The sequence below is a fragment of the Pseudorca crassidens genome, chromosome 19 (assembly GCF_039906515.1).
Source record: "Pseudorca crassidens isolate mPseCra1 chromosome 19, mPseCra1.hap1, whole genome shotgun sequence".
Taxonomy (NCBI): domain Eukaryota; kingdom Metazoa; phylum Chordata; class Mammalia; order Artiodactyla; family Delphinidae; genus Pseudorca; species Pseudorca crassidens.
Window position 1 is genome coordinate 52,684,654 of NC_090314.1, and position 13,464 is coordinate 52,698,117.

The window sequence follows — 13,464 nt, forward strand, 5'->3', positions numbered from 1 at the left end:
TGGTGTGCAGAGTCGAGCAGACACAGGCCCCTGTTTGTCCCTTGGGGGCTGGCTCTGCCCTGTCCTTCACATTTTTGATTGCTTGGCCATCAGATCGGCTTTCTGGTAAATGTTTGAAAGCCAGACAGATAAAATTTCTGTTCCCTGATCAGTAACTTATTCTGTTTTTGTCAAAGAAACTAAGATAGAGATATTGAAGGTTTTTTAAAATTCTCCAAAGCCATAAAAATGATGGCTGTTACAGTTGTCAGAGTGTGACCCTGATTCTGCAGGGGAGGAAGATGGCTGCATGCTCGGTACTGCCTGACCTCCTGACCCGTTTGGGATGGGTTTTACCCTTGTCCCAAACTGTAAGCCCTACTGTGGGTTTCTTTGGAGCAGGGCCTGAGAGAGGTTAGAATGGAAGGCGTGGAGGGCAGGGCTCGGTGCAAGGAGAGCAACCTCCTAGGCATTGTGGTGGGGTCCACGCCTCCTTGATGTGCCAGCTGCACAGGTGTCTGAGGTCAGGGCTGCTCTCCATGCTATGCAGATACTGACACTGTGCTGGGAAAGGTTTCTGTGTTCTCCCATCCACTCCCATTCGTCTCCCTGCATTCACTCAAGAACAGAATTTGCTGGAACACAGGGCTCTGTCTGTTGTTCACATCTCTGTGATACTAAAAACCAGAAGCCCAAGTATGCTTTTGGGTGGGTGTTGGAGAAGGTTTAACAGTCTTGCCTCCCGATTCTGAGAGAGCGTGTCGCTGGTGGGGCCTGTTTGAGGAGCTGCAGTGGCATCTGCACACCCTGTGCTCAAGGCCTTGTGCCCAAGGCTGTCGTAAAACTGCTGTCAAACATTTTTGATTCTTACCCAAGACACACTCATGAGAGTTGGTTCTGCAGGTCCAAAGTAAAGGATGACACTTGTTTTGAACGTCCTTTGGAGGATTCTCGCTGAAGGTCTCTCTTTTGCAGGTGGCCCCGACAACCAGGTGCACTTTGAAGGGTACCAGGTGTCCAATCAGTGCATGGCGCTGGTCCGAGATGAGTGCCTGCTGCCCTGCAAGGACGCCCCTGAGCTCGGCTACGCCAAGGAGTCCAGCAGCGAGCAGTATGTGCCTGATGTGTTTTATAAGGTAAAAATGCAACGGTACCGAAAGAGAGAAGTGCATGGAGAGCAGCATGGACACTGACCTGTCCTGGACGTTGCTAATTTTGGTGCATTCTGGCCATGGGAGCTGTTGGTCAGCCGTGGTCGTCTAGAGCCTAGCTTGCGGATAAGGGACTCTTTGGCATTTCCAGGGCCTTTGTTAGCTACTCAGGCAGGCTTCTGTGGTGTTAGGGCTTATAAGCAGAAGTGGGGGTGACACGCCCTGGGTTTAGGGGTACATAATACAAGTGAAACCACTGCAACACCGACTGTTTCAGTTTCTGAAAAGGAGAAATGGTGCCTAACAGGGCCTCAGCAGGAGTGAAGGTTGGAGCTGTTTGGCAGAAGTTAGGCTCTCCTGAGGGGACCAAGTTTAGGTTAACCGCTTAGATGAGCAGTTCTCCATTTCTAAACCTTTGTTTCCTGTGAAAGCTATAAAAATGATTTTTTTGAAAACTGTGATCTGGTTTGAACAAGTCGGAGTTGGGTGCTTCCCTGGGAATTAGCAACACGGCTCCCATCCTCCTCATGGGAGTTGCTCTGGTCACAGGCAGGCATCCTGCCTGTTCCCCATCCTGGGCAGACTTTGGTTTCCATCTGGCACTGCTCTGTCTGGAGGACCCCTTTAATATTTCTTGTGTTCCCGGCTGCTTTTGTGTGTCTGAGAAGTACGTTGTTCTCCATTTCTGAAGGATATTTTCACTGTGTAAGGAGTTCTAGGTTGACAGGTCTGCTCACAATCTCACTGCACTTAGGCCACAAAGACCTGCTGGCAGAAGGGGCCTGGAAATAAAATAGGCAAGCAATGAAAACCCAGAAAGAGTGATGATCTAATTTCTTTAAAATGATTTGATATCTTTCAGCAATTTTTTTATATCAGTGTGTGCATGTCTAGTCATTGTTTTGTTGTTTTTATTGTTCTAGCAAGTCTGCATTTTTATTTATTTATTTTTAAAAATTTTATTTAGTTTTTTAAAATTCTTTCTTAAAAATATTTATTTATTTATTTGGCTGCACCAGGTCTTAGTTGCTGCACGTGGGATCTTTGTTGCCGCATGTGGGATTTTCGTTGCGGCATGTGGGATTTTTTAGTTGCAGCATGTGGGATCAAGTTCCCTGACCAGGGATCAAACCCAGGCCCCCTTCATTGGGAGCACGTAGTCTTAGCCACTGGACCAGGGAAGTCCCTAAGTCTGCATTTTTAAACAGCTTTATTGAGATGCAATTCACATACCACACAATTCACTCATTTAATGTGCCCGGCTCAGGGGCTCTTAGGATGTTCACAGGGTTGTGTAATCATCACCACAATCTAATTTTAGAACATTCTTGTCCCCCCAGAAGAAGCCCTACATCCTTTAACAGTTACTCCCCAGTCCTCCCAACTCCTGGCAACCGCTGATCTGCTTTCTCTGAGGTTTCCCTGATGGAATCCTACAGTGTGTGGTCTTTTGTGACTGACTTTTCACCACTAACCGTAATGTCTCAAGGTTCCTCCGTGCCTGCAGCCTGCAGTACTTCATTCTTTTCATTGCCGAATAGCATTCAGTGGTATGGGCGCAGCTTACTACCTGCGGGATGCATCAGACACCCAGGAGAGCGCCTAGAAGCTGAGGGGCTCTGGGGCCTCGTCCTGGTGGTGATTTGGAGACCAGAGACTACCTGATTGTGACAAAGACTTCACCTCTTCAGGGATCAGAAGTGGGGCTGAGACCCTGTCTAGAGCTGGCTTGTCCATGCTGTGGGTGTCTGTGGCAGTGGGTGATGTGCAAAGGAAGGGCACAAGGGCCTGAGAGTCTTGTCCCTGCTCCTGGTCTCCTCCTCAGCTCTTTGGAATGAAAGTCTTCAATCTGCTTCTGAATCAGCGCTGCTGCGTGGTCCGAGGGCTGCGGGGGCGGGGACTGTCACTGAGCCAGGAAGGCCAGGCCAGTAGGTAGCGAGCAGTCTGTCTTTCCTCTGCAGCAGGCAGGCCTCGCTGTTGTATCTGCTCCTTTCAGGTGGTGGCAGTGGAGGGACAGAGTGAGGCTGGACTGTGACAACTTGCTTAGATGACCCCTCAGATTTGGGGACAGTAAGGAGCCCCAGGAAAGGGTTCTCCATGTCATTCTTGAAAGAAAATATTTCCAAAGAGCCTTGTTTAGGAACTCCCATTGTCTCTTCCCTCCTGTGGTGTTTAATAGCAATTACCTGGCTTGATAACACAGATCTCACCCTTACACAAATCCTGTGTAGGCATCAGGTACTTTGAAGAATCATTAGTTTTAAACCATTATTAAACATTCACACATCAAGTCACACCACGCTGGGAACCAATGTGAGGGTTCAGTCTTTCCCTCAAAAGTTTCTATCTTACAAGATGCATTTGTATGGCACTGTTTTGTAATGTAGAATCTGTGTTTTGACTCAGTTTTAGACCCTGAGACCTGGTGGTCCTGCTGGCTGCCGTCCTGAGCCTTTTGGCACAGCTCACTGGTCTGGGGGCCGTAACGGGCCTGTTGTCCTTGTGGAGAGCCCCTCCCCTTTAGCCACAGAGGCTTGTGCAGCCCCGGTGCGCTCAGTGTGCATGAATACATTGCTCCAGGGTCATCAGGCTGCCATTTCTTTCTCTTTTCAGAGTTTTAAAAATTAAATATAGGGACTTCCCTGGTGGCACAGTGGTTAAGAATCCACCTGCCAATGCAGGGGACCAGGGTTTGAGCCCTGGTCCAGGAAGATCCCACATGCCACAGAGCAACTAAGCCCATGCGCCACAACTACTGAGCCTGCGCTCTAGAGCCTACGAGCCACAACTACTGAGCCCGCGTGCCACAACTACTGAAGCCTGCGTGCCTAGAGTCCATGCTCCGCAATAAGAGAAGCCACTGCAGTGAGAAGCCTGCACACCACAACAAAGAGTAGCCACTACTTGCCGCAACTAGAGAAAGCCCACGCACAGCAACGAAGACCCAACACAGCCAAAAATAAATTAATTTTAAAAAATTAAATATTGAGTAGATATGAAAGATTATTTATAAAACATGTTTAAGGAATAAAAAAAGCAGAAATACCAATCCTGAGTCTCTACCCCAGAGTTAAGGACCAGAACGTTCCTGTGGCCGCTGAAGCTGCTGGATCCTTCTCTCTGCTTCTGTCTCCTTTTCTCCCCCCTCCAGAGGGAGCACTACCTTCGGGGGTGCACTATGACATTCTTGCTTTTCTTCTAGTTTTACCTCCTTTGTGTGTTTTCCTAAAGCAGGTGTTGAGTTTTATATGTTGCTGCACACTGTAGACCCAAAACTGTGTTCTTTTGTCCTTGGAGATGGGCCACATTCACTTATCCCGGTGTGGCCTGAGACCTGCCTGCATGTGGCCATCATGTCACCTCGGCATGTGCCCACTGCGAGCAGAATGCCGTGCGAACCACCACGCTCCGCAGCCTTGGGCCCGAGTCCCACTCCCCACTCAGACACTCATGGGGCATTTCCTTGAGCTGTAACTGTGCCGTCCTGATCATAAGTGAGGCCAGACTCCTTTTTCTTTGTTTGTTGGCTCGTCCTGTCTCCCGTAACGTGCTTGTTGTGTCTGTTTCCTCTTCTTCCCTGGGTGGTTCAATCTTTTTCTCCCTGCCTCTAACCCTGTCAGTCAGGGGTGTGACACCTCTGCCTCTCCACTCCCATGGTGTCATTGAGGCAGAAAGTTTATGTTTCCATGTGGTCAGTTTTCTGAATCTTGTCTTTATGGTTGGCATTTTGAATCACAAAGAAAGTCTGTTATCTTGTCTTCTCTAAGGCTGATGTTTTTGGATTCTTCTTCTACCTGGGATTATTTCGGATGTGTGGTGTGAGATAGGGGCCCAGTTTCCTTCTTAGTTTTTAGTCATATACTGTCTGAACACCATTTATTGGGAAAAACCCTCTTCTTTCTCTGTTGATCTGTGGTGCCTTTCCATTACCAGTCGTCTCTGTGATCGTGGCTGTGTCTCTGTCCTCCCTTCTGTCCACTGGCCGGTGTTCCTCAGCCAGCACCAACGTCGCACTGTCCGAGTCACTGTAACTTTACTCTTCGTCCCTGATCCATCACAGCCCTTCCCTGCTTTTCTTCCCGAGCTCTGACTGTTCCTGACCCTTCACTCCTTCATGGAGACTTGCCTGCAGGTTGCACACAACAAATAGGTCACGCCCACCCCCCCCACTCCCCCCCCCCCCCGCAATGTGTGTGATGCTGCCCTTTGTTTCTTGTTCTTTGACCTCTCTCAGAAAGTTAGGATTTTTCTCCTTGAAAGCCTTGTCCGTCATTTGTTAGATTGTTCCTAGGTACTTTATAGTTTCTACATATTATAAAAACTACCATTTGGCAGTTCAGCTGTTACTTGTTCCTCTAATTTGTATGTGTGTTCTGGGTTCTCCACACAGATGAGTGTATTATCCAGGAGTGACAGTTCTTTTTCTCCCTTCCCTTCATTTTCACCCCTCGTGCTGGCTAGGGCTTCTGGAACAATGTCTAGTGATCAGCACTTTTGTCTGGTTTTTAATTGTAAAGGATGTGCTTTCGGGATTTCATCATTAACTATGAGTTTGCTGTGGGTTTTTTTGTTTTTGTTTTTTTGTAGTACCCTTTATCAGGTTGGAAATTTGCTTTTTATTTCCATGCCTTGTAAGTTTCTTGCCCTTAAGAAGAGAGCTCCCTTTTGCCGTGGAACACACGTTATTTCCTTAATCATGCTGCTGTTTTCTTAGATCGCTCACTTGCCTGTTAGTGAGAGCAGGCTAGAAGGGCTTCCCAGGATTGTTTATAGCCCTGTAGGATTTGAGACACTCATTTCTCATACGTTTCAGGAAAATACGAGTTTGAGCAAAGAGACCTATGAAAGCAAACATTTAAGTAATCCTTTTAGTCCTCCTGTGGGCTTTGGGGTTGGATTTAAAATATACCTTGTAAACAGGACACGTACCCATATTTGTCTAAGGCTGTTCATCATGGTGTTATCTGTGGTAACAAAAACTTAAAGCAATCTAAAAGTCTAATAACGGGCATTAAATTACAATACATCTATATGGTGGGATATTCTGTGATCACTAAAGGTGTGTGTTTGAAAATTACTTGAAGGTATGGGATAAAACTCATGATGTAAAATTACAAATGTATCTATATACAGTAAAATCCCAATTAACTTTTTGTTTTTTAAAGGCACACTTGTAGATGTTGATGCCTGTACGTATACACGTTTGTATGTGCGTTCACACAGGAGATGGGGGTGGAAAGCTTGGGGGTCCACCCTTGTCTACAGCTCTGATCTGTCTGTCCTAGGAAGTCCCGTGCAGCCAGTGAAAGAACGGCCGGGGAGCACCTCCTGTAAAGGTGGGGAGAGGTGCACACAGAGGAGGGTTTTGGAGCGAGGATCTAGTCAGCCGGCGAGGGGATGCTTGGGGACGGGCAGCAGAACGGTGAGGTGCATGGTTCCATGTGCATTAGGAGTGCAAGCCTTCTAAATATTAACTAAGAACATTTTATTAATGTGAAATCAAATGTATATTTTTTATGGGAAATCCTGCATTACAGGTTAATAAGGAAATAGATACCCCAACACGCCTCTTCACCTGTCCTTCCAGCACCCCGCGTGCATGCATGGACACGTGGACGTTGACAGGGCCTTGCCTCTGGAACCGCAGCCTCTGCACTCGGTCCAGCTGTGGATAGGGTGCGGCGTCCCTCGCCAGACCCCGGGGCTACAGTGATGAGCAAGTCACAATCATCCTCTCTTCCCAGGTGGTCTGTTGGTGGCTGTTGAGGTGTCCAGTGCAGCGTGGAAGTTAGCCAGGTGGGGAGGAAGCCCATCTGGGGGCCACACGTCCAGAGGGCATGGTGCATCTAGGGGTCCCAGGCTCAGTCTGGCTGGATGTGGCGTGAAGGGGGGTCTGGAGGCAGGAGGCTTTTGCAGCAACATGAGTGTCAAATGCCAGGGCCGATCCAGGAGGGGCAGCAGGAGAGAGATGTGCGGTGGGGTCTACCGTCCAGTGTGAGGTGCGGCTGGAGGAGCTGAAGGCCAGGCCGTGGGGAGGGAGCTCCCCGGTGTGGAAGATTCTTTCTGGGTACAGAGTCCGGTGGCCAGTGAGAAGGCTGGTGCCACAGTCCAGGTGACATGTGTCTGCTCCCCATGGCATTTGGGGATGGAGAGGGTGTCCTGGAGCCAAGAGCTCCATGGGCCTTGCACGGTCCCGGGGAGGACAGGATGGAACTGGGTCTCTGGTTTGGGTGAGTGGTGGGTGCTGGAGTTGTAAACCTTGATGAGTAGTGGTGAGAGCAGGGGGGGTGGGGTGAGTTCAGATGCCCGTGTTTGAAGTTTGATGTGGTGGGACCGGAAGGAGGTTGAGAGGCCCTTTTCACGGTTATCTGCCCAGAAACCCCAAATTAAAGCCTTGGAAGTAGAGGAGAGAAGCCGAGATTGGAGACCCCAGGGAACACTGCTCTTAGGCAGCTGCCCAGGTGGAGGGGCAGCAGGGTGGGTTCCTGGCATGAAGGGTGGTTGTGGGCTCAGTGCTGAGGAGTTGGAAGAGTTGACAGGTGGCTGCAGCAGGGAGGAGAGAGCATGCAGGCAGCTGCGGCGTCGTGGCTGTGGAGGGGACCAGCGCTCTCTGGGGGGACTGTGGAGTCTTCTCTGTCCTAGGCATCATTTACTGACCTGTCCTCAGCCCGACACGGGTTTGTCCCAGCATCTGGCACTTACCAGAAGTGCTTTGTGGCTCATCCAGGAGCTCACTCCATGTGTGTGCTGAGTTACTTGAGACATTCCAAGCAAACCATTCCATGCGTTGTTTTGTCAAAGGATAACATATATTTCAAGGGTTTCGTGTGGTCTCCCAAAGTTCCTCCAAGAAGGCTGCAGTTACATGCTCAGACTGTGCCGCAGGCCAGCCCTGCGCTAGTCTGCTTGCCTGCCTGGGCCCTGCTCTCAGGACCCCATGCTCTGCACTCACTCTGTCCCAAGTCCCCTGTGTGTGTTGGTGTTTTCTTTATGAATCGCCTCTGTGTGCCCTGAGGTATTTGTAAGGTGGTTCATCACTTTCACATTCGTTTGTGAAGTCTTTATACATTAACCCTTTGTCATATATTGCAGACACATGCCAGGATATCATTTTCTTTATACTTTTCATACAAAGTAAGGTGTAACATTTTGTGATTTCAAAGGTACGTTAATCCTTTTTCATTGTAATTCCTGCCTTTGTCATCATACTTAGGAAGTAATTCTTTACCTCAAAGCTGTATATTTACCTACATTTTCTTTTAGTGCTTTTACTTTTTTTAATTTTTAAATTAAAAATTTTTTCTTTTATTTGGCTGCATTGGGTCTTTGTTGCGGTGTGCGGGCTCCTCATTGCGGTGGCTTCTCTTGTTGTGGAGCACGGGCTCTAGGCACGCGGGCTTCAGAAGTTGCAGCACGCGGGCTCGGTAGTTGCGGCACGCAGGCTCTAGAGAGCAGGCTCTGTAGTTGTGGCGCGTGGGCTTAGTTACTCCGTGGCATGTGGGATGTTCTCGGACCAGAACTCGAACCCGTGTCCCCAGCATAGGCAGGCGGCTTCTTAACCACTGCACCACCAGGGTAGTCCTAAACGGGATTCTTTAAGAAACTTTGTCCTGAGAAATTTTTTTCTTGCTTTATGCTGCGAAGTCTCAGAAACTGCTAGTTTCACTTGTTACCTTCTTGCCAGTTTTGTAAGAAGAAAAGCAATACATTAAGGATTTCCTTTTCCTTTTCCAAAGCAAGATGGTGCCACCCAGTAAGTGGAGTTTGCTGTTGTCCTGGCACAAAGCCTGCCTGCCTTTGAGCTAACAAAGACAGAGATCCCTGGATTTCTTGTTGATGTTTCCAGACATGGCCAATAGCAGGTAGCGAGGCACCAGGGACCTCAATTTCTGACTCTCCCAGTGTCTTGCTCCAGGTGGAGATAAAATTTCTGACACTTTGGCAGCTGCCAAACTAAGAATTAAGGTGTCTTCCTCCTAGTGTACTCTGCCTGACATTTGCTAACGCCCATAAAAAGTAATTGCCTTTTAAAATGGTGTATGGGGCTAAGGCTTGGTTGGCAAAAACATTTGAGTGAAGGCATGGGGGAGAGATAGAAGGTACCTGCTTTTCCTCCAGGGAAGAGAAGGGGATGCAGCACCTTTATTTTCTTGGGGAGCAGAAGGATGCAGTGGGGTAGTTAAATTTGAAAGAGAATAGCATGACACACAAAAAAGAGAGGGGGGCATTTAACAAGAATCATCCCTAGAGGGGAAGATTAAAGCGAACAGGTGCTGGGAAAATGTCTCTGCATATTAGAGCTTAATTAAATTTGAAGATGAATTCCAGACGGGCTAATTATGTGTGAATTGTTGCAGGTTGTTTCTTGTAGGGGCAAGCGTATATTTTTGGAAATGGTGATTTAGTTCGATTGGGTTTGATTCCCGCCTCCTACCGTATTTCCTCCAGTAGAAACTACCGCTTCTGGGGCCCCAGGACCCACTCAGCAGGCCTCATACCTTGGGCTGCCACTGTCAAAGCTGGTAGAGCCACGGAAAGCCAGGCCCAGCCTACCTGCTGCAGCAACGAGCATGCGGAAGGACCAGGGACTCTTGCTCAGGTGGAAGGGACAGTATTCCAACCTCAAAGGAAGGCAGACAGACAGAACGGACACTGTTTCCAGGAACCTGTCCTTTGATGGTGCTCCTGCTCCCTATGTGGCTGGCTTAGATGTGTTTGGTTAGATGTATTTGGACCGTTTTCTGGAAGGGCAGAGGGGCAGGTTCTTGCTAGCAACTCTCTGGGTTGTGAACAGAGAAAAGGTAGGGAAGGTGTGGATAATCTGAGATGTGCTGCAGACCAGAGAGTTTAATTTCTGGGGAAAATAAAATAAAAAAAGAGCAGGGCCACATGGAGCCTCTGGAATTCCTATTAGGATAATGGACTCGGTTTAATGTAGGACAGCCTGAGAAGGTTGTCTCAAAAGATGGCATGGGCCTCTGACATCCCCGGAAGGTGTGATGTGCTAGGGGTGGCTTTGTGTCACCTGCACACCTCAGAGAGATCTGCTTGACACCCATTAGGGTCTGAGCTTTAATAAACATAAACTTTTATGTAAGGCCCCATAATTGGAAATTATGGATGTATAATTTATATATGACTTGAATGATTTATATAATGTTAAGTGATGATTTAAATAGAAAATATGACCCCCTCTAGCAGAATCTTTAATGAAAAGTGTTGGTTCTTATGAATTTATTTCTAGAGCTGTGTTTGAACTCAGCAAGTTTGACATAAATCAGATCTCATTTTCATTTTATGATTAATGAACATATGCTGGCCATTTTTCCCCATAATTAAACTATGTTCCATGCATCTGATAAAGCAAAAGAAGTTTAGACTTTGACAGATTGGTGGTGGTGGTTTTCCATGTCTGCGTATTTGTGTGTATGTGTACTGATTTGTGTGTGTGTTTATTTTATTAATGTATAAGGATTAAGTTTCCATGAAGTTGGGTTTCCAGAGGTGTGTGTAAGGTTGTTAAGAGTTAGCATTCAGGTGTGAGACTAGGAGAGCTTATAGAGGAGGAGGGGTACAGATGTAGCCTGACGGGGTGGGAGCCCGGGGTCTGTGTCTCCACAGCTTTAGCACCAGGCTGGTGCTATATATATATATATATATATATATATATATTTGTTTGTTGCTACGTTGGGTCTTCGTTGCAGTGCGTGGGATTCTCATTGTGGTGGCTTCTCTTGTTGTGGAGCATGGGCTCTAGGTGCGCGGGCTTCAGTAGTTGTGGTGCATGGGCTTAGTAATTGTGGCTCATGGACTCTAGAGCATAGGCTCAATAGTTGTGGCGCATAGGCTTAGTTGCTCTGCGGCATATGGGATCTTTCCCGACCAGGGCTCGAACCTGTGTACTCTGCATTGGCAGGCAGATTCTTAACCACTGCGCCACCAGGGAAGCCCCCAAGGCTGCTTTCTTGAGTCTTGGCCGTCATCAAGAGCTCCAAGAAGTGATGGAAGGTGGATTCACTGCAAAAATATGCACATTTTCCTCTCTGCTTTTCATATACTTCAACAAGAATTGTAGTAATTTAAGGGGTGAGACAAGCGTGTGAATGGAAAACCTGTCACAGGTCGGCACACCTGCACTCACCCCCTGGACCTTTGTCTTGTGTTTCAGGACATAGACAAGTTTGGCAACGAGATTACCCAGCTGGCTCGCCCCCTGCCCGTGGAGTATCTGATCATAGACGTAAGTGTGTGTCATCTCCCCCTGGAGGTCAGGACGGCTTGGGGTGGCCTCACAAGGGTGGCGGCTTGAATACCTGCTCTTCTGCCTGCACAGGACAGGCATCCAGAGGTGTTCTGAGTCCCTGAGCTCCTGGCATCCCTGAAAAGCTAGAAACCTTAAGGGCTTTTCGTTTTTTATTTCCTTAAAAACAATTTAAGGGGTTAACTTCTCCCAACCTAAAGTGTAGCAAAGGACCACCGACAAGGCCAAGCAGCCTCTGGAGGTCAGCGAGCCTCTCCCTGGCTCTGTGCACAGGTGCTGCCCTGGCCACAGCTCAGAGGCCCACTCGTGGGGGCAGCATGGTCTCCAGGGGGGCACTCCAGGAGCCAAGAAGGTACCTGGTACCGACACGCCTTCCCCAAGTCTCAGCTCCTTTCTGGGGGTGTGCTCTGCTCACGGAGATGTGGCCACAGTGCAGAGGGGAGTGCGTGCTGCAGGACTAGAGCCTGATGCATTTGCAGTAGTCAGCGCTCTGTCCAAAGGGTATGGGAGGCGGCTCATTTCCTAATTGCTGCCTGCCAGGATGAATTCAGGCTGCATTTGGACTAGGATGGGCATATGATTCAGGCCATAAAGTATCATTGCATTTGGAGCAGTGGGTCCCTGTGAGCTGAGCCTGCCAACGCTCCTTTCCAACTGACAGCTCCCGAGAACATATTTATTACCTAGGCCATAAAGGCATCTGCTTTTTAGACTACCTAGGGTGTAATTAAGATGAAAACAGATTGATGGAGCATACACTTAGGAGGAGTCTGCGTGATTTAAAGCCAGCTTCCTGAGGTCTTCTCTCCCAATGGCCTCCCCATCCCTTTCCTTTCACAAAGGAGCTAAGTTCTTGCCTTAGTGGTTGTCACTGTAGTGTTTGGTTGATGGGGGAGCATTCCACCCTGTGATACCCAAGCGCTCTCTTACTGTGGAAGGAGGTTGCAGCAGGTGCCCAGACAGGTGTGCTCAGCTCCTCGCCCGGCCCCAGACCCCAACCTGACCAGGGCATCTGATGACTAAACCTCATGACCAGGTGGCTCTTCCAGGCTTCTGCAGAGGTGCTCTGCATGTGGCCAGGCATCAGCTAGGTGACAAGGCAGGCTGGGTAGGGAGAGGATTTGAGCACAAAACAAAGTGCTCACCACCCTGCATCCTCTCCCTCGGCATCTGGGATGTTCAGGCTGCAGTGTGAACCTCGGTTCTGTTGCTCTCCAAGGTCTGTTGCAATTACAGGTCTAACAAATACTTCCCTAATTCCACATTTACTTAACTAGTGGGTCTACTGTTGTTGCTGGTCCACTCCTTTATCTGCCTTTCAAAGCGAGGGGCGAGAGCAGGCCACAGGCCTTGCCTCTGCAGCAGAGTGGCCCCTCTGCCATCTCTAGAATCATGACAACAGTTGAGACTGAGCCCCACATGTGCCACCCATTCTGTGGGCTCCACGTGTCTGGGTGCATTTGATCCTCACGGCAGCCTTAGGAGGCTTGGGCTCTCTGGTCGTCTGTATCTCTCTGATGAACAGAGCGAGGCCTCACAGTAGGACTTGGCAGTGTGCTCAAGGCCACACCTTGTGCCCTGAGGCCACGTGGTCTCGTCCATAAAAGGCCAGCGGGGCTCGATTTAGGGAGCTGCTGATGGCTCAGCTTACCGTTCACAGCGCTGGCACAGTCACAGCAGGTCCTGGGCCAGCAGGCCTGGAACAGCTCGCTGCCTTCACTGATGCAGAAAACAGGCCAGAGCAACATTTTCATTCTTTAGAAATAGTCCCGAAGGAACCAGAATAGCTACGCTAAATCTGGACGAGGTATAATCTGCTGCTGCTAGTGTTATATTGCAGAGAAAAAGCTGTGTCAACCAAAAGATGGCTGATGATGGCTAACACTTGGGTGTGTTTTGGGGGAGGAGCATCTGCCAGGAGGAATGAGAAACTGTACTTGTATTGACTCTTGCACATTTGCCACTGTCCCTGTAGCTTCTATTGATTGTAGGATTTAAAATCCCCTCTGTCGTTTCTAAAGCATGTCTGAGCCAAACGAAGGGCTTAGGCTCCCCTTTGGACACAAGCTCCTG

At 48.7% G+C, this 13,464-nt stretch overlaps 1 protein-coding gene across 2 annotated transcripts in view; it reads left to right on the plus strand.

Moving 5' to 3' along the window:
* NPLOC4 (NPL4 homolog, ubiquitin recognition factor) overlaps window positions 1-13,464 on the plus strand; it is a 55,538-nt gene that overhangs the window by 32,510 nt on the left and 9,564 nt on the right. For both annotated transcript variants that reach the window (XM_067715136.1, XM_067715135.1), the window contains exons 12-13: window positions 955-1,115; window positions 11,299-11,370. In XM_067715136.1, the coding sequence (XP_067571237.1) occupies window positions 955-1,115; window positions 11,299-11,370 (233 nt within the window). The remainder of the gene's footprint in view (window positions 1-954; window positions 1,116-11,298; window positions 11,371-13,464) is intronic.